At 67.8% G+C, this 23,197-nt stretch overlaps 2 protein-coding genes and 7 non-coding genes across 9 annotated transcripts; 6 read left to right on the top strand and 3 right to left on the bottom strand.

Annotated features, from left to right (window-relative positions):
- Positions 1-627: 627 nt before the first annotated feature.
- LOC104572391 (uncharacterized) lies at positions 628-23,055 on the top strand. Its single transcript, XM_088533816.1, has 27 exons — positions 628-1,138; positions 1,793-1,983; positions 4,054-4,287; positions 5,375-5,495; positions 5,772-6,141; positions 6,219-6,358; positions 6,410-6,523; positions 7,699-7,791; positions 7,898-8,928; positions 9,085-9,258; positions 16,066-16,099; positions 16,352-16,394; positions 16,810-16,843; positions 17,141-17,207; positions 17,282-17,346; positions 17,788-17,815; positions 18,325-18,450; positions 18,779-18,885; positions 18,966-19,087; positions 20,075-20,138; positions 20,224-20,367; positions 21,087-21,188; positions 21,267-21,367; positions 21,456-21,511; positions 21,595-21,737; positions 21,872-21,928; positions 22,918-23,055. The coding sequence occupies exons 1-27, from the start codon at positions 628-630 to the stop codon at positions 23,053-23,055; spliced, it is 4,410 nt and encodes a 1,469-aa protein (XP_088389942.1).
- On the bottom strand, positions 9,589-9,779 carry LOC148592790 (U2 spliceosomal RNA). The gene has a single exon (XR_015913897.1). It is a non-coding gene; the product is annotated as a U2 spliceosomal RNA (small nuclear RNA).
- On the top strand, positions 10,305-13,737 carry LOC148592789 (TAF6-like RNA polymerase II p300/CBP-associated factor-associated factor 65 kDa subunit 6L). The gene is made up of 10 exons (XM_088533807.1): positions 10,305-10,451; positions 10,535-10,621; positions 10,701-10,851; positions 11,899-11,949; positions 12,039-12,133; positions 12,221-12,295; positions 12,378-12,598; positions 12,692-12,824; positions 12,910-13,038; positions 13,122-13,737. Exons 1-10 carry the CDS (start codon positions 10,305-10,307, stop codon positions 13,731-13,733), a joined length of 1,701 nt encoding a protein of 566 aa, XP_088389933.1. The 3' UTR covers positions 13,734-13,737.
- LOC148592788 (U2 spliceosomal RNA) lies at positions 14,116-14,306 on the bottom strand. Its single transcript, XR_015913896.1, has one exon. It is a non-coding gene; the product is annotated as a U2 spliceosomal RNA (small nuclear RNA).
- On the bottom strand, positions 14,991-15,181 carry LOC148592787 (U2 spliceosomal RNA). The gene has a single exon (XR_015913893.1). It is a non-coding gene; the product is annotated as a U2 spliceosomal RNA (small nuclear RNA).
- LOC148592786 (small nucleolar RNA SNORD26) lies at positions 16,209-16,282 on the top strand. The gene has a single exon (XR_015913894.1). It is a non-coding gene; the product is annotated as a small nucleolar RNA SNORD26 (small nucleolar RNA).
- LOC148592785 (small nucleolar RNA SNORD22) lies at positions 17,094-17,218 on the top strand. The gene has a single exon (XR_015913899.1). It is a non-coding gene; the product is annotated as a small nucleolar RNA SNORD22 (small nucleolar RNA).
- LOC148592784 (small nucleolar RNA SNORD29) lies at positions 17,654-17,718 on the top strand. Its single transcript, XR_015913895.1, has one exon. It is a non-coding gene; the product is annotated as a small nucleolar RNA SNORD29 (small nucleolar RNA).
- On the top strand, positions 17,849-17,916 carry LOC148592783 (small nucleolar RNA SNORD31). Its single transcript, XR_015913898.1, has one exon. It is a non-coding gene; the product is annotated as a small nucleolar RNA SNORD31 (small nucleolar RNA).
- Positions 23,056-23,197: the final 142 nt, after the last annotated feature.

Below are 23,197 nucleotides of genomic sequence, written 5' to 3'. Positions count from 1 at the left end.
CCCGCCGAGGACACGCCCCCGGCGCGGCCGCGCCCCCTCCCGGCGTGGCCACGCCCCCCCAGCGAAGACCACCCCCCCCTCGGCGAGACCACGAGGCCGCGCCCCCTCCCCGGCGAGGACACGCCCCCAGCGAGGCCGCGCCCCCTCCCACCGGGCCACGCCTCCCCTCCCGCCGGGCCTCGCCCCCTCCCACCGGGCCACGCCCCCAGCGAGGCCGCGCCCCCTCCCGCCGGGCCACGCCCCCCTCGCCGCCGGGCCACGCCCTCTTTTGTAATTTTTTTATTTCCATAGCGACCGCGCTGGGGGGGGGGCGGGGGGAGTCTCGGAGCGGCCCCCGCCCCCCCCAACCCCCCCCCCCTTTTGTACATGGTCGCGCCGGTTTTTTATCTCGAGCTGTTCCCGCGCCTGTAGCGACCGGAAATAAACGGGCGCCTTTTCTGCAGCACCGGTACCGGCACCGGGGGACGGCGGCGGCCGCCGGAAACGGCCGATGGGGGACGGGTTTGGCGGCGGAATCGTCTCCGCCGGAAGCGCAATGGGGGAGCGGTGGTGGGGGCGGAATCGCTTCCGCCGGAAGTGCAATGGGGGAGCGGTTTTAGCGGCGGGCTGGACTCTGCCGGAAGCGCAATGGGGGAGCGGTGTTGGCGGCGGACCCGCTTCCGGCGGAAGTTTCCCGGGGAAGTTAAAGGCGGGAGGACGAGGGGCGCGCGGGCCGTTATGGAGCGGGACCGGGAGCCGGAACCGGCACCGGAGCCGGAACCGGAGTCGGGACCGGGATCGGAGCTGGGATCGGGACCGGGATCGGAGCTGGGATCGGGGCTGGAACCGGGTTCGGAACCGGAGCCGGAACCGGGGTCGGGGCTGGAACAGGGTTCGGAACCGAAGCCGGTACCGGGATCGGAGCTGGGAGCGGAACCGGGACCGGGATCGGACTCAGGATCGGAGCTGGGGCCGGGATCGGAATCGGAGTCGGGATCGGAACCGGAACCGGAGTCGGACGCTGGGCCGGAACCGGGATCGGACCCGGGATCAGAGCCGGAACCGGGATCGGAACCGGATTCGGACGGGGCGTCCGACGTGGAGCCGCTGCCGCGCGGCGGGTTCCGCTGCCGCCTCTGCCAAGTGACGGCCGCGAACCGTGAGTGGGGCCCGAACCGGGGCGGAACCGGACCGGGACCGGGGGGAACCGGGCTTGGGATGGGGGAAACTGGATCCAGACTGGGAGGGAACCGGACTCTGGATGGGGGGGAACCGGACCCGGACCAGGGGGCCGGATCCAGCCCAGCCCAGGGGGAACCAGCCTGAACCGGGGATGAACCGGACTCGAGATGGGGGCAGAACCGGACCTGGACTGGGGGAAACGGGGTCCGGACCAGGGGGAGGAACCGGACTCGGGACGGGGGGGAACCGGACCCGAACCGGCGGAGGACCCAACCCAAACCGGGGGAGGAACCAGACTCGGGACGGGGGCGGAACCGGACCCGAACCGGGGGAGGACCCAACCCGAACCGGGGGAGGAACCGGACCCGAGATGGGGGCGGAACCGGACCTGGACTGGGGGAAACGGGGTCCGGACCAGGGGGAGGAACCGGACTCGGGATGGGGGGGAACTGGACCCGAACCGGGGGAGGACCCAACCCGAACCAGAGGAGGAACCGGACTCGGGACGGGAGGGAACCGGACCCGAACCGGGGGAGGAACCGGATTCGGGCCGGGCAGAACCGCCCCGGGCCGGTTCCGGTTCCGGTGCCGGTTCCGGTGCCGGTTCCGGTTCCGCTGACGCGTCCCGCAGGGCCCAGCCTGGCCGAGCACCTGCGCGGCCGGAAGCACCGGCGGCTGCGGCGGCTCCGCGCGCGGCGCCGGGCCCAGACCCGGCGCAGCCTCTTCGTGAGCGGCTTCGCCCGCGGCACCGGCGCCGCCGCCATCGCCCGCCACTTCGGGGCCTTCGGGGACGTCGCCGCCGTCGTCATGGACAAGGACAAGGTACCGGGATGGGGGGGCCGTCCCGGAGATGGTCCCGGTGCTGGGAATGCAGACGGGGCCGGTCCCGGTGCTGATCCCAGTGCCGATCCCGGTGCTGGGAATGCAGACGGGGCCGATCCCGGTGCCAATCCCGGTGCTGGGAATGCAGACGGGGCCGGTCCCGGTGCCAATCCCGGTGTTGGGGATGCAGACGGGGCCGATCCCGGTGCCAGTCCCGGTGCCGGTGCCGGGGATGCAGACGGGACTGATCCTGGTGATGATCCCGGTGCTGGGAATGCAGATGGGGCCGGTCCCGGTGCTGATCCCGGTGCTGGGGATGCAGACGGGGCCAATCCCGGTGTCGATCCCGGTGCTGGTTCCGGTCCTGGTGCTGGGGATGCAGATGGGGCCGATCCCGGTGCTGGTCCCGGTGCCAGTCCCAGTTCTGGGGATGCAGACGGGGCCGATCCCGGTGCCGGTTCCGGTGCTGGGGGTGCAGACGGGGCCGATCCCGGTGCCGATCCCAGTGCTGATCCCAGTGCTGGGGATGCAGACGGGGCCAATCCCGGTGCCGATCCCGGTGCTGGTTCCAGTCCTGGTGCTGGGGATGCAGACGGGGACAATCCCGGTGCTTGTCCCGGTACCAGTCCCGGTACCAATCCCATTGGTGATCCTGGTGCCAATCCCGTTGCCAATTCCTGGCACTGATCCCAGTGCCGGTCCCGGTGCTGGGGTGGCAGACGAGGCCGATCCCGGTACCGGTCCCGGTGCTGGGGATGCAGACGGGGCCGATCCCGGTGCCAATCCCAGTGCTGGGAGTGCAGACGGAGCTGCAAGACGCTGATCCCAGTGCAAATTCCATTGCCAATTCCCGACACTGATCCTGGTGCCAGTTCCCGGCACCGGTCCCCGGTGCTGGGGATGCAGACAGGGCCAATCCCAGTGCTGATCCCGGTGCCGATCCTGGTGCTGGGAATGCAGACAGGGCCAATCCCAGTGCTGATCCCAGTGCCGATCCCAGTGCTGATTGCGGTGCTGGGAATGCAGACAGGGCCAATCCCAGGGCCAATCCCAGTGCCGATCCCGGTACAGGGGACGCAGATGGCGCCAATCCCAATGCTGATCCTGGGGGCCAATCCCCATTCCGATCCCCATTCCCGATCCCGTTCCAATCCCCATTCCCGACCCCCCATTCTGATCCCGTTGCCGATCCCCGTTCCCAATCCCGTTGCCGATCCCCGTTCCCAATCCCGTTCCCAATCCCCATTCCCAATCCCCGTTCCGATCCCGTTGCCGATCCCCATTCCCAATCCCCGTTCCGATCCCGTTGCCGATCCCCATTCCCGATCCCCATTCCCGATCCCCATTCCCGATCCCCATTCCCGATCCCCATTCCCGATCCCCATTCCCGATCCCATTCCCGATCCCCATTCCCAATCCTGTTCCTGATCCCGTTCCGATCCCCGTTCCGATCCCGTTCCCAATCCCCGTTCCCAATCCCCGTTCCCGATCCCCGTTCCCGATCCCCGTTCCCGATCCCCGTTCCCAATCCCCGTTCCCAATCCCCGTTCTGATCCCATTCCCAATCCCCATTCCCAATCCCCATTGCCGATCCCCGTTCCCGATCCCCGTTCCCAATCCCATTCCCAATCCCCATTCCCAATCCCCGTTCCGATCCCGTTGCCGATCTCCATTCCCAATCCCCATTCCCAATCCCCATTCCCAATCCCATTGCCGATCCCCGTTCCCGATCCCCGTTCCGATCCCCGTTCCGATCCCCGTTCCCAATCCCCATTCCCAATCCCCATTCCCAATCCCCATTCCCAATCCCCATTCCCAATCCCCATTCCCAATCCCCGTTCCCAATCCCCGTTCCGATCCCATTCCCAATCCCCATTCCCAATCCCCATTCCCAATCCCCGTTCCGATCCCCATTCCCAATCCCCATTCCCAATCCCCATTCCCAATCCCCATTCCCGATCCCATTCCCAATCCCCGTTCCGATCCCCGTTGCCAATCCCCGTTGCCAATCCCCATTCCCAATCCCCATTCCCGATCCCATTCCCGATCCCATTCCCGATCCCGTTCCAGGGCGCCTACGCCATCGTGGAGCTGCGGGACGCGGCGGCGCAGACCCGCGCGCTGGCCTGTCCCTGTCACCGCCTGGACGGGCGCCGCCTGCGCGTGCGGCCCCGGCGCCACCAGCCCTTCGTCCTGAGCGGAACCGGCACCGGAACCGGCACCGGCCACCGGCACCGGCGGCGGCAGCAGCAGCAGGAGCTGGAGGGGCAGGAGGTGGCCGGGAGCCTGTGCCAGGCCCAGGACGTGAGTGGGGGACAATCCAGGGGGTCACGGCCACCGGTGGGGACAATCCTGGGGGTGTCAGGGTCACCGGTGGCTCTTGGGGACAATCCTGGAGGTGTCAGGGTCACCGGTGACTCCTGGGGACGGTCCTGGGGGTGTCACGGCCACCGGTGGCTCTTGGGGACAATCCTGGGGGTGTCACAGTGACCAGTGACTCTTGGGGACCCTCCTGGGGGGTCCCCAGGGCTGTTGCGGCCACTGGTGGCTCCTGGGGACAGTCCCAGGGGGTCCCCAGGGGGTTCAGGGCCACCAGTGGCTCTTGGGGACGGTCCTGGGGGTGTCACAGTCACCAGTGACTCTTGGGGACAGTCCTGGGGGGTCCCCATGGCCATTGTGGCCACTGGTGGCTCTTGGGGACAATCCTGGGAGTGTCACAGTGACCAGTGACTCTTGGGGACCCTCCTGGGGGGTCCCCATGGCCATTGCGGCCACTGGTGGCTCTTGGGGACAGTCCTGGGGGGTCCCCAGGGGGTTCAGGGCCACCGGTGGCTCCTGGGGACGATCACAGGGGGTCCCCAGGGGTGTCATGGCCACTGGTGGCTCTTGGGGACAATCCTGGGGCCGTCACAGCCACCGGTGGCTCTTGGGGTCAGTCCCGGGGGGTCCGCTGGGTGTTCAGGGCCACCAGTGGCTCTTGGGGACGGTCCTGGGGCTGTCACAGCCACCAGTGACTCTTGGGGACCCTCCTGGGGGGTCCCCAGGGCTGTTGCGGCCACTGGTGGCTCTTGGGGACAATCCTGGGGCCATCACGGCCACCGGTGGCTCTTGGGGACAGTCCTGGGGGATCCCCAGGGCCGTTGTGGCCACTGGTGGCTCTTGGGGACAGTCCTGGGGGATCCCCAGGGCTGCTGTGGCCACCAGGGCTCTTGGGGACAGTCCTGGGGGTGTCACGGCCACCGGTGGCTCTTGGGGACAGTCCCGGGGACTGGTGGCTCCTGCATGGGGGATCCTGGGGGTCCCTGAGGAAGTTCCAGGGGGGGTCCCCGATGTCCCCAAGGGGTCGGGGACGCCCCGAGGTGGCAGCGGGTGACAGGGCCGGTGCCGGCAGGTAGAGGAGCAGCTGGAGCGGCTGGTGGAGCTGCTGGAGCTGAGCGAGGCCGAGCGGCACCTGCGGCGCCTCCTGGTCAGCCTCTTCCAGGAGGTTTTCACGGAATTCTTCCCCGGTGAGTCCCTGCCGGTGTCCCCACGCATGTGGCATTGTCCCCAGGCGCGTGCCATTGTCCCCACGCACATGCCATTGTCCCCAGGCGCGTGCTGGTGCCCCACGCGCGTGCCATTGTCCCCACGCGCGTGCCGGTGTCCCCATTGTCCACACGCGCGTGCCGGTGTCCCCAGGCACGTGCCATTGTCCCCACGCGCGTGCCATTGTCCCCACGCGCGTGCCGGTGTCCCCACGCGCGGGCCGGTGTCCCCATTGTCCCCACGCGCGTGCCGGTGTCCCCACGCACGTGCCGGTGTCCCCACGCGCATGCCGGTGTCCCCATGCACACACCATTGTCCCCAAACGCTGTCCCCGCCGTCCCCGCCGTCCCCAGGCTGCTCCGTGCTGCCCTTCGGCTCCTCCGTCAACGGCTTCGACGTCCACGGCTGCGACCTGGACCTTTTCCTGGAGCTGGAAGGAGCCCAGCGGCCCCGGGAGGACCCGGACGTCCCCTCGGAGGTGGCACCGGTGACGCTGGAGCTGGTGGCCGCGGTGCTGCGGCGCTGCGTCCCCGGCGTGCGCCGCGTGCGCCCCGTCCCCGGCGCCCGCCGCCCCGTCGTCAAGTTCCTGCACAAGGAGTCGGGGCTGCTGGGGGACATCTGCATCGACAACAGGTGGTCACAACGACAAACGGGTTGTGCCAACGGGTGGCGGTGACGGGGACGCGCGCGGTGACGTCCCCGTGTCGCAGGCTGGCGCTGCGCAACACGGCCCTGCTGCGGCTCTGCGCCGACGCCGACCGCCGCGTGCGGCCCCTGGTCTACGCCCTGCGCTACTGGGCCAAGCGGCAGGACCTGGCAGGTGACACGGGGGGACAGAGCGGGGGACCGCGTGGCCCGGGGGTGGCCCTGACGCGCTGTCCCCACCGCGGTGTCCCCGCAGGCGGTGGCGGTCCCCTGCTCAGCAGCTACGCGCTGACGCTGCTGGCGCTCTTCTTCCTGCAGACGCGCAGCCCCCCGGTGCTGCCCGCGCTGCCGCGGCTCCGCGAGCTGGCAGGTGGGTCCCCGTGTCCCTATGTCCCCATGTCCCCATGTCCCTTTGTCCCTATGTCCCTGTGTCCCTATGTTCCCATGTCCCTTTGTCCCCACGTCCCCACATCCCCGTGTCCCCATATCCCCTTGTCCTCACATTCCTGTGTCCCCACATCCCTGTATCCCCTTGTCCCCACACCCCTGTGTCCCCACTTCCCCTCGTCCCTGTGTCCCCATGTCCCTCTGTCCCCACATCCCTGTATCCCCTTGTCCCCACATCCCTGTGTCACGACGTCCCCTTTTCCCTTCGTCCCCACATCCCTGTGTCCCCACATCCCCATGTCCCTTTGTCCCTATGTCCCCATGTCCCCACATCCCCATGTTCCCTTCTCTCCACGTCCCTGTGTCCTCACATCCCCATGTCCCTTTGTCCCCACGCCCACATGTTCCCACGTCCCTGTATTCTCTTCTTCCTTTGTACCTACATCCCCATATTCCCTTGTCTCCATGTCCCTTCGTCCCCACATCCCTTTATCCCTGTGTCCCCATGTCCCCTTCTCCCTTTGTCCCCATGTCCCTCTGTCCCCACATCCCTTTGTCCCCGTGTCCCCTTCTGTCTTTGTCCCCTCGTCCCCACATCCCCGCGTCCCCGTGTCCCTCTGTCCCCACGTCCCCTCGTCCCCACATCCCCGTGTCCCCACATCTCTCTGTCCCCTTGTCCCCATATCCCTCTGTCCCCGTGTCCCCTCGTCCCCACATCCCTCTGTCCCCACATCCCCGTGTCCCCACGTCCCCATGTCCCTTTGTCCCCATATCCCCACATCCCCGTGTGCCCATGTCCCTTTGTCCCCTCGTCCCCACATCCCCATGTCCCTGTGTCCCTTTGTCCCCGTGTCCCCTTGTCTCCACATCCCCGTGTCCCCATGTCCCTCTGTCCCCGTGTCCACACATCCCTCTGTCCCACGTCCCTGTGTCCCCATGTCCCCACATCCCCACGTCCCCGTGTCCCCTCATCCCTGTTTCCCCACATCCCCGTGTCCCTGTGTTCCCACATCCCCGTGTCCCCTCATCCCTGTGTCCCTGTGTTCCCACATCCCCGTGTCCCCATGTTCCTTTGTCTCCTCGTCCCCTCATCCCTGTGTCCCCACATCCCCGTGTCCCTGTGTCCCCACGTCCCCGTGTCCCCTCGCTGTTCCGCAGGGGCCAACGAGCGCAGCGTGGTGGAGGGCTGGGACTGCAGCTTCCCCCGCGACGCCTCCCGCCTGGGCAGCAGCTCCAACACGGAGAGCGCGGGTGAGCGCCGGGATGCGCCGGGATGCACCGGGATGTGCCGGGAACGCGGCACCGGCACCGGGAACGCGGCACCGCACGGAGCCACCCCTCCGTGTCCCCCCTCCAGGCTCCCTCCTGGCCCAATTCTTCGAGGTTTTCGCCCGTTTCGACTTCGCCGGGCGCCTCATCTCGCTGCACCGGGGCCTGGCGCTGCCGCTGCCGGTGGAGGCCGCCGGCGGCCTCCGCTTGGGAGCCTTCAACGTGCAGGACCCGTTCGAGCTGAGCCACAACGTGGCGGCCAACGTGACCCCGCGCACGGCCGCCCGCTTCGCCGGCGCCTGCCGCGCGGCCGCCGCCTTCTGCCGCGGCGCCCGGTTCCGCCGTCCCGGCGCCGCCGGCAAGGCCTGGGGGCTGGCGCGGCTCTTCCAGCCCGGAGCGCTGGAGCCGGCGGGGCCGGACGCCGACGCGTTCCTCATGGCGCTGCCGTTGGGAGCGGTGCCGCCCGCCCGCCGCCGGGAGCCCCTTTTCCGCTGGTTCCGGGAAGCCTGCGATGCCGTCGCCTTCGTGCTCGGCCACGTGCTCAAGTGCAGCTGCGAGCGGATCCCGGAGCTGCCGGAATGGAACGGGGACGACGGAGCGGGGGACGGGGAGCTGCCGGCAGCCCCCGGGGACGCTCCGGGGGTTGAGCCCGGTGGGACGGAGCAGCCGGAAGCACCCAGCGATTCCCTGGAAATGCCCGTGGATGAGCCGCATCCAGCCAAGCAGCCCCGCGACCCTTGGGAGCTGCCGGAGAAGGAGCTGCTCCTGGATGAGCCTCTTGTGGCCACGCGTCCAGGAATCCCTAGTGTCCCTCCGGAGCCACATCGGGATGAGCTGCCTCCAGGTGGGAAGGCAGAGGCTCCCAGCGACCCTATGGAGACGCTTCCGGAGGCGGCACCTCCGGATGAGCCGCTTCCAGCAGCCCCCCGCGACCCCCTGGAGCCGCCTCGGGATGAGCCGTGTCCAGCCGCGCAGCCGGGAAGCGGCTCCAAGCGTTCCCGCGCGGAGGAAGCCGAGGACGCGGCGTGCCCGGCCGGGAAGCGCCGGCGGCCCGGGAGCCCCGAGGACGGCGCCGGCCCCGCGGTGAGGTGGGACTGCGCCGTGTGGCACCGCGTGTGGGTCGGCCGGCGCCGCGTGCGGCGGCGGCTCCGGGCGGACGGAGCCGCGGAGCCGGGCGCCGGGGAGGCCGCGCTGGAGCTGGAGGCCCGGGTGTCGGAGGCCATCGCGGCGCAGCCGGGAGCCAAGCGGCCGGCCCAGCCCCTGCTCCGCTTCCAGGCCGGCGCCTGGGCGGACGCTTCCTCACCGGAGCCCCGGCTGCTGCTCCGGCTGCTCCCGGCTCGGGAGACCGGGCAGCTTTTCCGCGACTTCTTCCACTTCTTCCGCGGATTCCTGCCGGTCATGCTGGAGCGGCGCCTGGAGCGGCTGGACTGGGCAGCCGAGGATGCCCCTGTGGACTGAGCCCAGGGCAAACGGGAGCGTTTTGGGATGGTTTTCTATGTTTTGGAGAGTATTTCTGATAGCGGGAGCCACCAGGGGGAAACGGACGGGTAATTGGGGCTGGTTTTCTACGTTTGGGAGAGCGTTTCTGATAATAAAAGCTGAAGTTTGGACTTGTAGCCCTGGTGCGTTCTGTGGGAGTAGATAAAAGAGAAATCCTGGGTAACTGGGATTGACACGGGAAGAAACCGGGAGAAGGGAAAAAAAGAGAAAGAAAAACGGGAAAAAGAGAATTTAGAAAAAAGGTTTAACTCTGTTTTTGACTGTTGAAGATTCCTCCCGGGGGAGGGCACCGTTCCCGGAGGTACTGCAATACCAGGACGATGCGCGGAGCGGAGGGAGCAAGCTCCGGATCCAACTCCCAGGCCCAAAAATCCGTTTAATATAAAGTCCTCTCATCGAGGACGTATCAGATATTAAACTGATAAGAACAGATACTACACTTGATCTTAGCCAAAAGGCCGAGAAGCGATACCGAAGAGTCCCCCCCTGCGCCACCTCCCCATGCTCCATGCACACCCAGGACACGGCCACCGCCATCCTGTGCCCTCTACCCCCGATTGTCGCCCCTGGTTCCGCTCCCCAGGGATCCCTCCCCACGACACCGGGCTCCGCTCCCCGATACCGGCCCGAACGGCGCCGTTCTCCCGCCGATCGCGCTTCCCGGCGTCCCTTTCGGCTCCGTAAATGTCTTATTTGCATCCCCCGCCCCTCGGTTGCCAACCGCCCCGCCCCTTCGGAAAGGCACCGCCCATTGCCCCTCTTCCGCGCTCCCCCCCCCGCTCATTTGCGTTTCTCGCCCCCGGTTCCGCTCCCCGCCGGTTCCGGCCCAACGTCCCCCCGTTCTGCGACCCCGACCGGCGCCGTTTTCCCCCCGCCTCCCGCTCCCGTCACCCCCCGCCGCTGCTGATTTGCATGTCCCCGCCCAGCGCGGCCTCGCCGTCCCCGCCCGCGGCGCGGCCTTCGCGCGGTCCCGCCCCTCCGCGGGCCGCGCCGCCATGGCGGAGCGGGAGGAGCGGCGCTTCGTGGAGCTGCCGCGGGACTCGCTGCGGCTCCTGGCCGAGAGCGCCGGGCTGGAGCTCTCGGACGAGGTGGCGGCGCTGCTGGCCGAGGACGTCTGCTACCGCCTGCGGGAGGCCGCGCAGGTACGAGCCGCCCCCGCGGCGGCCCGGGGCGGCCTCCCCGCTGCCGGGAGCGCCGGGGCCGCCGCGAGCGCTGCCGCCCGCAGAACAGCTCGCAGTTCCTCAAACACACGCGGCGGCGGCGCCTCACGGCCGAGGATTTCAACCGGGCGCTGCGCTGGAGCAACGTGGAGGTGAGCGGGGCGGGAGCGGCGCCGCGGCCGGGAGCGGGGCCGGGAGCGGGAGCGGCGCCGGTAACGGGGCCCGGCGCAGGCCGTGTGCGGGCACGGCTCGGCCGAGGCGCTGCCGCTGCGGCCGCTCAAGGAGGGCGAGCTCTACTTCGCCGAGGAGCGCGAGGTCAACCTGGCCGAGCTGGCGCTGGCCACCAACATCCCCAAGGGATGCGCCGAGACGGCCGTGAGAGGTGGGAGCCGCGGGGGGACGGGAGGAGGGAGCGGGGACGGGGCGGGATGCGGGGAGGGACCGGGGCGGGATGGGATGCGGGGAGGGGGACGGGATGCGGGGAAGATGCGGGCGGGATTGGGAATGGGATGCAGGCGGGATCCAGGCGGAATTTGGGGATGGGATGCAGACAGCATCCAGGTGGGATTGGAGATGGGATGCAGGCAGGATCCAGGTGGGATTGGGGATGGGATGCAGGCAGGATTGGGGATGGGATCCAGGCGGGATGCAGGCGGGATTGGGGATGGGATGCGATGCAGGCAGGATCCAGGCGGGATTGGGGATGGGATGCGATGCAGGCAGGATCCAGGCGGGATTGGGGATGGGATGCGGGGAGGATCCAGGCGGGATGCGGGCGGGATTGGGGATGGGATCCAGGCAGGATCCAGGGAGGATGCAGGCGGGATAGGAGATGGGATGCAGGCGGGATCCAGGCGGGATAGGGGATGGGATGCAGGCGGGATCCAGGCGGGATGCGGGTGGGATTGGGGATGGGATCCAGGCAGGATCCAGGCGGGATTGGGGATGGGATGCAGGCGGGATTGGGGATGGGATAAAGGCAGGATCCAGGCGGAATGCGGGTGGGATTGGGGATGGGATGCACATTGGATTGGGGATGGGATGCAGGCAGGATCCAGGCAGGACACAGGCGGGATGGGGGATGGGATGCAGGCAGGATCCAGGCGGGATTGGCGATGGGATGTGGGCAGGATCCAGGCGGGATTGGGGATGGGATGCAGGCAGGATCCAGGCGGGATGCAGGCAGGATCCAGGCGGGATAGGGGATGGGATGCAGGGCAGGATCCAGGCGGGATTGGGGATGGGATGCAGGTGGATTGGGGATGGGATGCAGGCAGGATCCAGGCGGGATGCAGGTGGATTGGGGATGGGATCCAGGCGGGATGCAGGCAGTGCTGGGACGCCACACAAGCCTCCCCGGAGCCGGATCCGGTCGGGACGCGGCCGCCCCAGGGCCCCCGGCCCATCCCTGCCCACCCCCTGCCCGCAGTGCACGTCTCCTACCTGGACGGGAAGGGCAACGTGGAGCCGCAGGGAGCCGGTAGGTGACACCGGCCCCGCGGGGGAGGCGGCGGCAGCGGCGGGGGACGGTGCCGGCGGCGGCAGCGCCCTGACCCGCCGCCCCGGCAGTGCCCAGCGCCGTGTCGGCGCTGAGCGACGACCTGCTCAAGTACTACCAGCTGGTGACGCGCGCGGTGCTGGGTGACGACCCCCAGCTCATGAAGGTGGGCGCTGCCCTTCGGGGACGGGGGGGGGGGGACTCGGCGGGGGGGGGCGAGGACGCCGCTGTCACCGCTGCTGTCCCCTCCCAGGTGGCCCTGCAGGACCTTCGGAGCAACTCCAAGATCGCGGCGCTGCTGCCCTACTTCGTCTACGTGGTCAGCGGGGTGAGCGAGCGGGCGCAGGGGGACGAGGGGCCGCGCGGCCGCGGGGGGTCGGTGACGCCGGCGCCGTCCCCGCGGGCCGCAGGTGAAATCGGTGAGCCACGACCTGGAGCAGCTGCACCGGCTGCTGCACGTGGCGCGGAGCCTCCTGCACAACCCCTACGTGTGCCTGGGCCCCTACGTGCGCAGCTTGGTGGCCAGCGTCACCTACTGCGTCCTCGAGCCCCTGGCCGCCTCCATCAACCCCCTGAACGACCACTGGACGCTGCGCGACGCCGCCGCGATGCTGCTCGGCCGCATCTGCTGGTGAGGAAAGGGGGGAAACGGGGGGACGCGGGGTCAGGGGGGTGTCCGCGGAGAGCCTGGGACGTCCCCCTCGCTGTCCCCGTCCCCGCGCAGGACGCACGGCGACCTGGTGAGCGGCCTCTACCAGCAGATCCTGCTGGCGCTGCAGAAGGTGCTGGCGGACCCCGTGCGCCCGCTCTGCTCCCACTACGGCGCCGTGGTCGGGCTGCACGCGCTGGGCTGGAAGGTGACGGGGCCGGCGGGTGACGGCGGCGGGGCCGGCGGGTGACGGCGGCGCCGCGTCACCCCGTGCCACGTCCCTCCCCACGCAGGCGGTGGAGCGGGTGCTGTACCCGCAGCTGGGTGCGTATTGGGGGGGGCTGCAGGCCGTGCTGGACGATTATTCCGTCTCCAACGCCCAAGTGAAGGCGGACGGGCACAAGGTCTACGGCGCCATCCTGGTGAGCAGGGGACGGGCCTGGCTGGGGGGACAAGGGGACAGGGGCTGGTGTCACCATCCCTGTGTTCCCCCCACCCCGTGCAGGTGGCAGTGGAGCGGCTGCTCAAGATGAAGGCGGAGGGCGGCGCCGGCAGCGCCGACGCGGTGCCGCTGCGCGACATGTACCGGCAGCTCTACGACTTCTTCGGCGACAGCCTCGCGCCGCGCTTCGGCACCGGGTACCGCCCCGCAGCCGCCGTCCCCCGTCACCCCCCCGGCAGCCCCGAGGCGCCGGTGCCGGACGGGGACGGGGCCGGCGCGGCGGGGCCGGCGGCCGCCCGCAAGATGCCGCAGCTGACGGCGAGCGCCACGGTGAGCCCCCGCGACGAGGGCAGCCCGCGGGCCCCGGCGCGCGGCGCCGCCCTGCCCCGCGCCCGCGCCGCCCCCCGGCAGAGCGGCCACCGTCCCGGCGTCCGCGACGTCTTCCCCAAGAGCCGCCCGGCCCCTCGGCCGGCCCCGCGCTTCGACTTCGTCATCGCCGGGCACCAGGCGGGACGGCGCTGCCGCGGCCGCCTCTTCCAGACCTGCTTCCCGCAGCACCACGGGCCCGGCCACGTCTCCCGCTACGCCCAGAAGCTGCCCGTGATCGGGCGCGCGGTGCCGCGGGCGCCGCGCCGCTGGGCCCGCTCCGAGTATTCCCTGGCCTTGCCGCTTTGACGGGGCGGCGACGGGACGGGACGCGGCGGGGAAAGGCGGCTGGAAATGGGATGCGTCCCGGCGTGCGGTGCCTGGTGTTAATAAAAAAGGGCTGCTGTGGAGGAAGGAGGAGTCGTTCCCTCATGCGGCAACGCGGTGGGGACAGGGACGAGTCATGGGAATGAACTGGGAATCGCACAGAGCTCCGGAAAATCCAGGTCAAACAGAGCTGCTGCCAGTGGGAACGAGGTGGGCAGAATTCCCCTCTCTGGGGCGGATCTGCAGCAGTGGCTACTTCTCCGTGAAGAAACGGGAAAAGCAGCGGAATTGGTATTTTTAAGAGAAAAAAAATCATTACTTTAAGAATATTCCATCTGTTTTTGACCGTTGAAGATTCCTCCCGGGGGAGGGCACCGTTCCCGGAGGTACTGCAATACCGGGACGATGCGCGGAGCGGAGGGAGCAAGCTCCGGATCCAACTCCCAGGCCCAAAAATCCGTTTAATATAAAGTCCTCTCATCGAGGACGTATCAGATATTAAACTGATAAGAACAGATACTACACTTGATCTTAGCCAAAAGGCCGAGAAGCGATGCTGGTGTCTGGGCCTCGCGCCACCTCCCTGCGCCCCATGCGCACCCAGGATACGGCCACCGCCGCCCTGCGCCCCCTGCCCCCGGTTGTCGCCCTTGGCTCCGCCCCCCCACCGATCCCCCCTGCCCCAAGACACCGGGCTCCGCTCCCCGGTTTCAGCCCGAACGGCGCCGTTCTCCCACCGATCACACTTCCCGGCGTCCCGTTCGGCTCCATGAATGTCTTATTTGCATCCCCCGCCCCTCGGTTGCCAACCGCCCCGCCCCTTCGGAAAGGCACTGCCCATTCCCCCTTCTGCGCTCTTCTCCCCGCTCATTTGCATATCACCGCCCTCTTCCCCCTTGTCCTCACAGTAAGCCCTGCCCATCGGCGCTCCCCCGCCCCTCATTTGCATGCGCCCCGCCCTCACCGCGTCTACGCGGGGCACCGGCCCGACGGCAGCGACTCCGGCCACGCCCCCCGGCAGCGCCGCCCCCGGACGCGGCTCCTCCCGCTGCCACCTCGGAGCCTCCTGGACGCGGGACCGGGAGACACCGGAGGCACCGTCAGCGTCCGGAGCGGGCCAGGGCCGGCCCTTAGCGCTCGTAGCCCGACCGGGGCTCCTTCTCCTCCAAGATTTCTAGGTGAAAAATTCCAAAATATCCCGCAATTCCATCTGTTTTTGACCATTGAAGATTCCTCCCGGGGGAGGGCACCGTTCCCGGAGGTACTGCAATACCGGGACGATGCGCGGAGCGGAGGGAGCAAGCTCCGGATCCAACTCCCAGGCCCAAAAATCCGTTTAATATAAAGTCCTCTCATCGAGGACGTATCAGATATTAAACTGATAAGAACAGATACTACACTTGATCTTAGCCAAAAGGCCGAGAAGCGATACCAAAACTCGGGCCCCGCACCGCCTCCCTGCGCTCCACTCTCACCCAGGAAAGGGCCACCGCCGACCCACGCCCACTGCACTCGATTCTCTCTCTCGGTTCCTTCCCGCACTGATCCCACCCCACGACACCGGGCTCCGCTCCCCGGTACCGGCCGAACGGCGCCTCTGCGGGTCCCGCTGATGCTCCCAGCAGCCCCTTCGGCCCTAGATTTACATGCCCCCGCCCCTGGCGGGTCGTCATCCCTTCATTGCGCTTGCGCGGCGCCTTTCCCTCCAGTTTCCCAATGGCCGCCTCACGGCAGCGCTGCGCGACCTCCCCCTCACTGCGCCTGCGCGGCGCTTTTCCCGCCTTTTTCCCTCCCCGCCCCCCCCAGAGGAAAAGCCCGCAGTGCGCTTGCGCCCGTCGTCCTCCCAGCATGCCCCGGGGCGGCGGCGTATTTAAGCGCGCGGGCGGGATCTCCTCGGCCATTTTCTCGGTGTTGTTGTAGGGGGTCGGTGAGTGTGGCCGGTTGCTCCGCGTTGCCCGTGCGGGTTCGGGGCCGCTTTGCGCACGGGGGGGTCTTTCCCGACGCTTCTTTCCGCGTCCTCCGCTGCGGTGCGGAGCCTCTCGCGTCCTCACGGGGCCGCTGGCGGCTGCTCGGGGCTCGCGGCGGCCGTTGGGGCCCTTTGTGCGCGCCCGGGCTCGAGCGGCCTCGTGGGGCTTCGCGTTGGGCCGGGCTGCTCTGGGATGAGTCTCACAGACCTGAGCTGACGGCTGTGTGAAGACCCCGAGTGTCTCTGAGGAGAGCGGCCTGCCCGGCCTCGCTGCGGAGAGACCGCTTCCATCCGTGGCCACCCAAGGGCCGTATTTATTTTCCGTATCTAACACCCTTTTTCTTGCAGGTTATGGAGTTGTGCGTGAGAACCCGTGTTCGAGGTGAGTTGTTTCCGCTTTGGAGAGTATTTGCTGTTTGTTTTGGTGGTAAATGTGTGGCCTTACTGTGCTGCAGTGCCCTGGTGCTCTCGGCGCCTGTGGGGCTGGAGTGCTGCAAGGATGAGACCCCTGAACTCTCTCTTTCCGACGGCCGAGTGGGGAAACGCTCCATGGGAACTGAGCGGCACCGGAGCGCGGGTGCCCCTCGGCCTGGCCCCCGCGTGTCCCGCTCAGCGTCTCCTTGTGTCCCTCCAGGTGCGGAGCCGCTCAGCCCGGCGCCCGTGCGGCTCCTGGGCAGGTGAGCGCCGCCACGGCCTTTCCCTTGGGGACAGGGGTGGCCTTTGAGGGTGGCATTAGGGCTCTGCTTGCTTTGAATGGAGCGGGGGGGACTTTGCTCAAACTGGGGGTCAGGAACCCTCCGGGCTCCGGCTGCTCCGTGTTGTTCCATGACGAACCCACAGACAAGCATATGGCTGAGCGTCCCTGATGCCAGCTTTCCTGCTGAGAACACGGAGCGCGGAGCAGCTCCGGAGGGCTCCGGGCACGAGGATCCCCATTAACACCCACTGTCTCTTCCAGCATCCTGCTCCAAGGCTCCGGAATCAGCCCGGGTGTCTCCCTGTGGAGGTGAGCCAAGGGAAAGGGCAGCGTTTCCGTGCTCCTAAGGAGCCGTTTGGGAATGTCGCCGCCTCACGGCTCCCCTCTCCCCTTAGGCTGCCACCTCCGGAGCCGGCCGCCCTTCCGCAGGTAACGGAGCGGCTCCGGCAGGGGCGGAGGGCCGGGACGGCGCGGTCCGAAGGGATGACACCGCGAGCTGGACGGCGCCGGCCCCATGGCAGAGCCGAGTTACCAAAGCCCTGATCGGACCGGGGGCGGCGCCGCGGCCGGGGGACCCCCCTGCCTGCGCTCACCTCTCCCTCCTTCCTTCCCTGGGCAGCGGCAGCGCTAGGAAACGGTGAGTTCCCGGCTTTTTTAGGGATGAAATTCCCGGCGTGCTCCCCTATGAGGAAAACCTCGCGCGTCTTACTGCCCGTTCGGCACCAGAACCTGCAAAGGTTGAACCCACTGGTGCCGGCGGCCGGAGAGGAGGACGGCTCGTTCTGTGGGAACGGTCTGAGGGGCGCCCCGGCTCCCGGCGGCATTCCCGGGATACGGGCAGCCAGTGACTTCCCTTTATCCCTGCAGGAGCCCGGAGCAGCCTCGGGATTGCTGCCGGCATGGGGGAGTCCAGGCTGAATCCGACTGTCCAGGTGAGTCTCCTGCCTGGAGAGGCGGATCGGGAGCACGGGACGGGATCCGGTTGGACGCAGTGATGAATCCGCTTTGGAATCTCGTTCGGCTGAAGGCTGATGTGGAGGACTCGGATTCTGACGCTCCGCTGGGAAGGGGCCGCTGCTGTCGGAGCAGCCGAGCTCCGGGCTGATCCCGTTCCCGTTTCCCTCCCTGTAGGATGACGGGGGCCTCGGCTGAGGCCCGGAGCGGTGGCAGCAGATGATCCCGGGCGGAGGTGGGTGCTCTGGGCCTGGGCGATTCCCTGGGTTGAGCCAATTCCTGCAGTTTTGGTGATGAAGCGAAACTAGCTCACTTTGACTGGCATGAAAACACAGGAACAGCTGAAAAACTGGGATGGGGGCAGTGAGGGGGGCGTGGAGGCTCTGGCAGATCCCACAGCTCCGCTCCTTTCTCCGCAGGCATCGGAGGCGCCGGCAGCGGCAGCTGGTGAGTGCGGATGGGGCCGGATCCGGCTCCGGAGCAGCCGAGGATGAGTCGATACCGCCCCAGTCTGATGCCTGTGACTGAGTGGTTCCCCCTGAGGCCACCTTGGGATTGGGAATGGGGATGGGGGGCGGGGCTGAGGTTTCCAGAGGGATCATGAGTTATTTTCCCCCTCCCAGGGTTGTATCCAGCAAGAAAACGGGATCGGAGTGCACTGGGACTGGACTCCTTGCTGCTGCCATTCCGGAATTGCGGAGCAGAGTTGCACCTTGTGCCCAACCCACCTTGTTCTGTGAAGGATTAATTAATTAATAAATTAATAAATGTTTCAAACCAACTGTTCCTGCCTGTTCTGAATCACATTGCTGAGGGGGGCACCTTATCTGGGGGAGCAGGGGGGAAAATTTCTCCTTTTTGCCTAAATTAACCCAGATTCTGTATGCGGGGATGGGGGCAACCTCTTGGGGGTTGGCAGGGATGCGAATTTTCACTTTTTGCCTAAATTATCCCAGATTCTGGAGGCAGGGAGGAGGGGGGCAACCTCATGTGTGGGGGCGTGGATGGGAATTTCCACTTTTTGCCTAAATTAACCTGGATTCTGGGAGCGGGCGTGGGGAATAATGCCTCCTCCCAAGGGGGTAGGTGGGACCATTTGAGCCCCGGAACGTTGCAGCGCAGAGCGCGGTCCCTTCCGCGCCCTTTCCCCCCTCCCCTTGCTCCACTTCCGGGCCTTCCGCGGCTTTCAACGAGCCCCTCCGGAAGCCGCCGCAGGAAGCGAGGCGAGCCGGAGCGCCTTGAGGGCAGGACCGGAGCAAGATGGCGCCCCCCATACGCCGCAACCATGTGTGGGTCGGGGCCGAGACGGGCGCCCTTAAAGGTGAATGAGGCGGCGGAGGGGGGGGGGCTTTTTTCCATGAAAATCCCCCAATTTCCCCCTAAAAATCCACGTTTCTTCCCCCGCTCCAGGCGTGGATCTGCGGCGGAAACAGGCGACCAACTTCACGAGCGGCGGGACCCTGAGCCGGGCCCAGGGCGTCTGCGCGCTCTGCTGGGGCGACGCGGCCGAGAACCAGGTGACGGGGGGGACCCGGACCCCTGGGTCCCCCTGGGGACGCGGCCAGGACGCCTGGGCCCCTGACCCCGTCCCCCCCAGGTGCTCGTGGGCTGCTTGGACCGGGCCGTGCGGGTGTTCAGCACCGAGAAGGGGACGTTCACGGGGACGCGGCTCTGCCCCGGCGGCAGCGGCGCCTTCTGCGGCCTGGCCGTGCATGACAGGTGGGGACAGGGACAGGATGGGATTGGGGACAGGATGGGGACAGGGACAGGAAGGGGATGGGGACAGGATGGGGACAGGGACAGGATGGGGATGGGGATAGGACGGGGATGGGGTTGGGGACAGGATGGGAATGGGGACAGGATGGGGACAGGATGGGGATGGGGACAGGAAGGGGACAGGGACAGGATGGAGTTGGGGACAGGATGGGCATGGGGACAGGGACAGGATGGGGACAGGATGGGGATGGGGACAGGACGGGGTTGGGGACAGGGACAGGATGGGGATAGGACGGGGATGGGGTTGGGGACAGGATGGGAATGGGGACAGGATGGGGACAGGATGGGGATGGGGACAGGAAGGGGACAGGGACAGGATGGAGTTGGGGACAGGATGGGCATGGGGACAGCATGGGGACAGGGACAGGATGGGATAGGATGGGGATGGGGACAGGATGGGGATGGGGACAGGACGGGGATGGGGACAGGGACAGGATGGGAGTAGGACGGGGACGGGGACAGGGACAGGATGGGGTTGGGGACAGGATGGGGATAGGACGGGGATGGGGACAGGGACAGGATGGGGATGGGGACAGGGACAGGATGAGGATGGGGTTGGGGACAGGATGGGGATAGGACGGGGATGGGGACAGGGACAGGATGGGGATGGGGACATGGACAGGGACAGGGACAGGACGGGGACGGGGACAGGATGGGGACATGAGGTTGGGTGTGGGGGGCAAGGACACGGCTCGGGATGGGGAATAGCAAAGGGATGCAACAAGGACAGTGACAGGGATGGGATGGGAACAGGGATTTGCCTGGGGACAGCAACAGGTTGGGAGAGGAATGGGATAGAAACGGGGATGGGAGAGGGACACACGTGGGGATGGGAGAAGGACACACGTGGAGACGGGACAGGGATGGGATAGGGAAGGGAGAGGGGCGGGGAGGGTGTCACCCGCTGTCACCGTGTCCCTCCCCCCGCAGCGCCCTTGTCACCTGCGTGGAGTCGGGACTGCTCAAGGTTTGGCGCGAGGACGAGCAGGAAAACGTGAGTGCGGCGGCTCCGGCTCGCGGTGACGTCCCCGCAGTGTCCCCTCGCGGTGACGTCCCCGCCGTGTCCCCTCGCGGCGCAGCTGGAGCTGCAGGCGGGCGCCGGGCTGTGCCGCATGCGGCAGGACCCGGAGCGGCCCCAGCGCGTGGCCACCGGCGGCCGCGACAACGGCCTCAAGGTCTGGGACCTGCAGCGGCCCCACGAGCCCCTGTTCCGCGCCAAGAACGTGAGTGACCCCCGGGCGTCCCCGCGAGGGGCCCCGGGTCCCCTCCTGCTCCCCATGTCCCCGCGAACGTCCTCCCATGTTCTCCAAGCCTCCCACCTTCCTTCAGATCCCCCCAGGTCCCTCCGTGTCCCCCCATGTCCCTTCATGTCCCCTCAGGTCCCCTCATGTCCCCTCACATCCCCTCAGGTCCCCCTGTTTCCCCCCGTGTCCCCCCATGTCTCTTCATGTCCCCCCGTGTCTCCCTATGTCCCCTCAGGTCTCTCCACATTCCCCTACATCCCTTCATGTGCCCCCCCCATTCCCCCGTGTCCACCCCATGTCCCCTCAGGTCCCTCCATGTCCCTTCACATCACCTCAGGTCCCTCTATGTCCCTTCATGTCCCCCCGTATCCCGCTATGTCCCCTCAAGTCCCTCCATGTCCCCCCATGTCCCCTCAGGTCCCTCCATGTCCCCTTAGGTCCCCCCATGTCCCCCCATGTCCTCTCAGGTCCCTTCATGTCCCCTCACATCCCCTCAGGTCCCTCTATGTCCCTTCATGTCCCCCCGTATCCCCCTATGTCCCCTCAGGTCCCTCCATGTCCCCTCAGGTCCACTCCATGTCCCCTCACATCCCTTCAGGTCCCTCTATGTCCCTTCATGTCCCCCCATATCCCCCTATGTCCCCTCAAGTCCCTCCATGTCCCCCCATGTCCCCTCAGGTCCCCCCGTGTCCCCGCAGGTGAGGAACGACTGGCTCAACCTCCGCGTCCCCGTCTGGGACTGTGACCTCCAGTTCCTGCCCGGCTCCGACAAGATCGTCACCTGCACCGGCCACCACCAGGTCCGTGGCCTCGCGGGGACATTCGGGGACATTTTGGGGACGGGGAGGGGCACAATAACCGCCCCCCCCGTCCCCCAGGTGCGGCTCTACGACCCCAGCTCGCCGCAGCGGCGCCCGGTGCTGGAGACGACGTTCGGGGAGCACCCGCTGACCGCGCTCGCCCTGGCGCCGGGGGCCACGTGAGTGTCACGAGGGGACGCGGGGACACGGGGGGGGCGTCACCCGGACGCCTGGGCCCCTCCGGACGCGCGGTCACCAATCCCGCAGCTCCGTGGTGGTCGGCAGCGCCCGCGGGGACTTGGTCGTCATCGACTTGCGACAAGGTGAGACGGGGACACCGCGGGGTCCCCCCGCTGTGTGTGTCCGTGTCCCCCCGGTGTCACCTGCCTCCTGTCCCCCCACGCAGGGCGGCTGCTGCGGAGCCTGCGGGGGGCGGCGGGCAGCGTGCGGGGGCTGCAGTGTCACCCCCAGCGGCCCTTGGTGGCCTCGTGCGGCCTCGACCGCTGCCTCCGGCTCCACACGCTCGACCAGGGGCGGCCGCGGCACAAGGTGAGGAGAGGGGACGGGGACAACCCCGCCATGGCCGTGTCACCCCCCCCATGGCCGCGTCACCCCCCGCATGGCCGTGTCACCCCCCCGGACCGGTGTCACCGAGTGTCTGTGTGTGTGTGTCCCCCACGCAGGTTTACCTGAAGTCCCGGCTCAACTGCCTGTTGCTGAGCGGCCACCAGGACTGGGAGGTGACAGGGGGACACGGGGGGTGGCATTTTGAGGGGACATGATGGGGGGGAAGGGGGGCCACAGGGGATGTGGCAGGGGGAATATGGGTGGGGGACAGAGGGATATGGGGGGACATGAAGGGGACATGAGGGGATCATGGGGGGATACAGAGGAGGACATGGGGGGACACAGGAGGGACATGAGGGGGACATCAGGGACATGGAGAGGACACAATGGGGGAGAATGGGGAGGGCACGGGGATGTCCTGGGGGGACATGTGGGGACACTGAGGGGACAGAGGGATATGGGGGGACATCAAGGGGACATGAGGGGATCATGGGGGGATACAGGGGAGGACATGGGGGGACACATGAGGGACATGGTGGGGGGACATCAGGGACATGGCGGGGACATCAGGGACATGGAGAGGACACAATGGGGGAGAATGGGGGGACACGTGGGGACACTTTGAGGGGACAGAGGGATATGGGGAACATGAAGGGGACATGAGAGGAGATACAAGGGGACATGGGGGGTCACATGAGGGACATGGGGGGACATGAGGGACATGGAGAGGACGCAATGGGGGAGAATGGGGGGGCATGGGGATGTGCTGGGGGACACGGGACACTTTGAGGGGACAGGGATATGGGGGACATGAAGGGGACATGAGAGGAGATACAAGGGGGACATGGGGGGACACATGAGGGACATGGGGGACACGAGGGACATGGGGGGGACATCAGGGACATGGAGGGGACACAATGGGGGAGAATGGGGGGCACGGGGATGTGCTGGGGGGACACGTGGGGACCCTTTGAGGGGACAGAGGGATATGGGGGACATGAAGGGGACATGAGAGGAGATACAAGGGGGACATAGGGGGGCACATGAGGGACATGGGAGGGACATCAGGGACATGGAGGGGACACAATGGAGGAGAATGGGGGGCACTGGGACGTGCTGGTGGGGCACATGGGGACACTTTGAGGGGACACGGCCCCCCCAGGCCGCGGAGGAGGCGGATGGGGACGAGGACAAGGACGAGGACGGCGACGCCGAGGCCGACGCGCTCTGGGCCGCCATGGAGCCCGCGGCCCCCCCGGGCCCCCGCCGGCCCCACAAGCGGAAGACCCCGGCCCCATAACGGACTCTGTGCCCCCCATAAAGGACTCGATGGCCCAAAAGTGTCGCCCGTTGTCCCAAAGCGGGGGGGTGAGGGGGGGGCTTAGGCGATGTGGGCCCCCCTGCGGCCATCGCCCCTTTAAGGCGCGGGCGGGCCCCGCCGC

Source organism: Tinamus guttatus, unplaced genomic scaffold, assembly GCF_059628265.1.
Source record: "Tinamus guttatus ecotype Peru unplaced genomic scaffold, ASM5962826v1 Tinamus_guttatus_pri_ptg000523l, whole genome shotgun sequence".
NCBI classification, from domain to species: domain Eukaryota; kingdom Metazoa; phylum Chordata; class Aves; order Tinamiformes; family Tinamidae; genus Tinamus; species Tinamus guttatus.
This window is presented reverse-complemented; position numbering and strand designations above follow the sequence as displayed.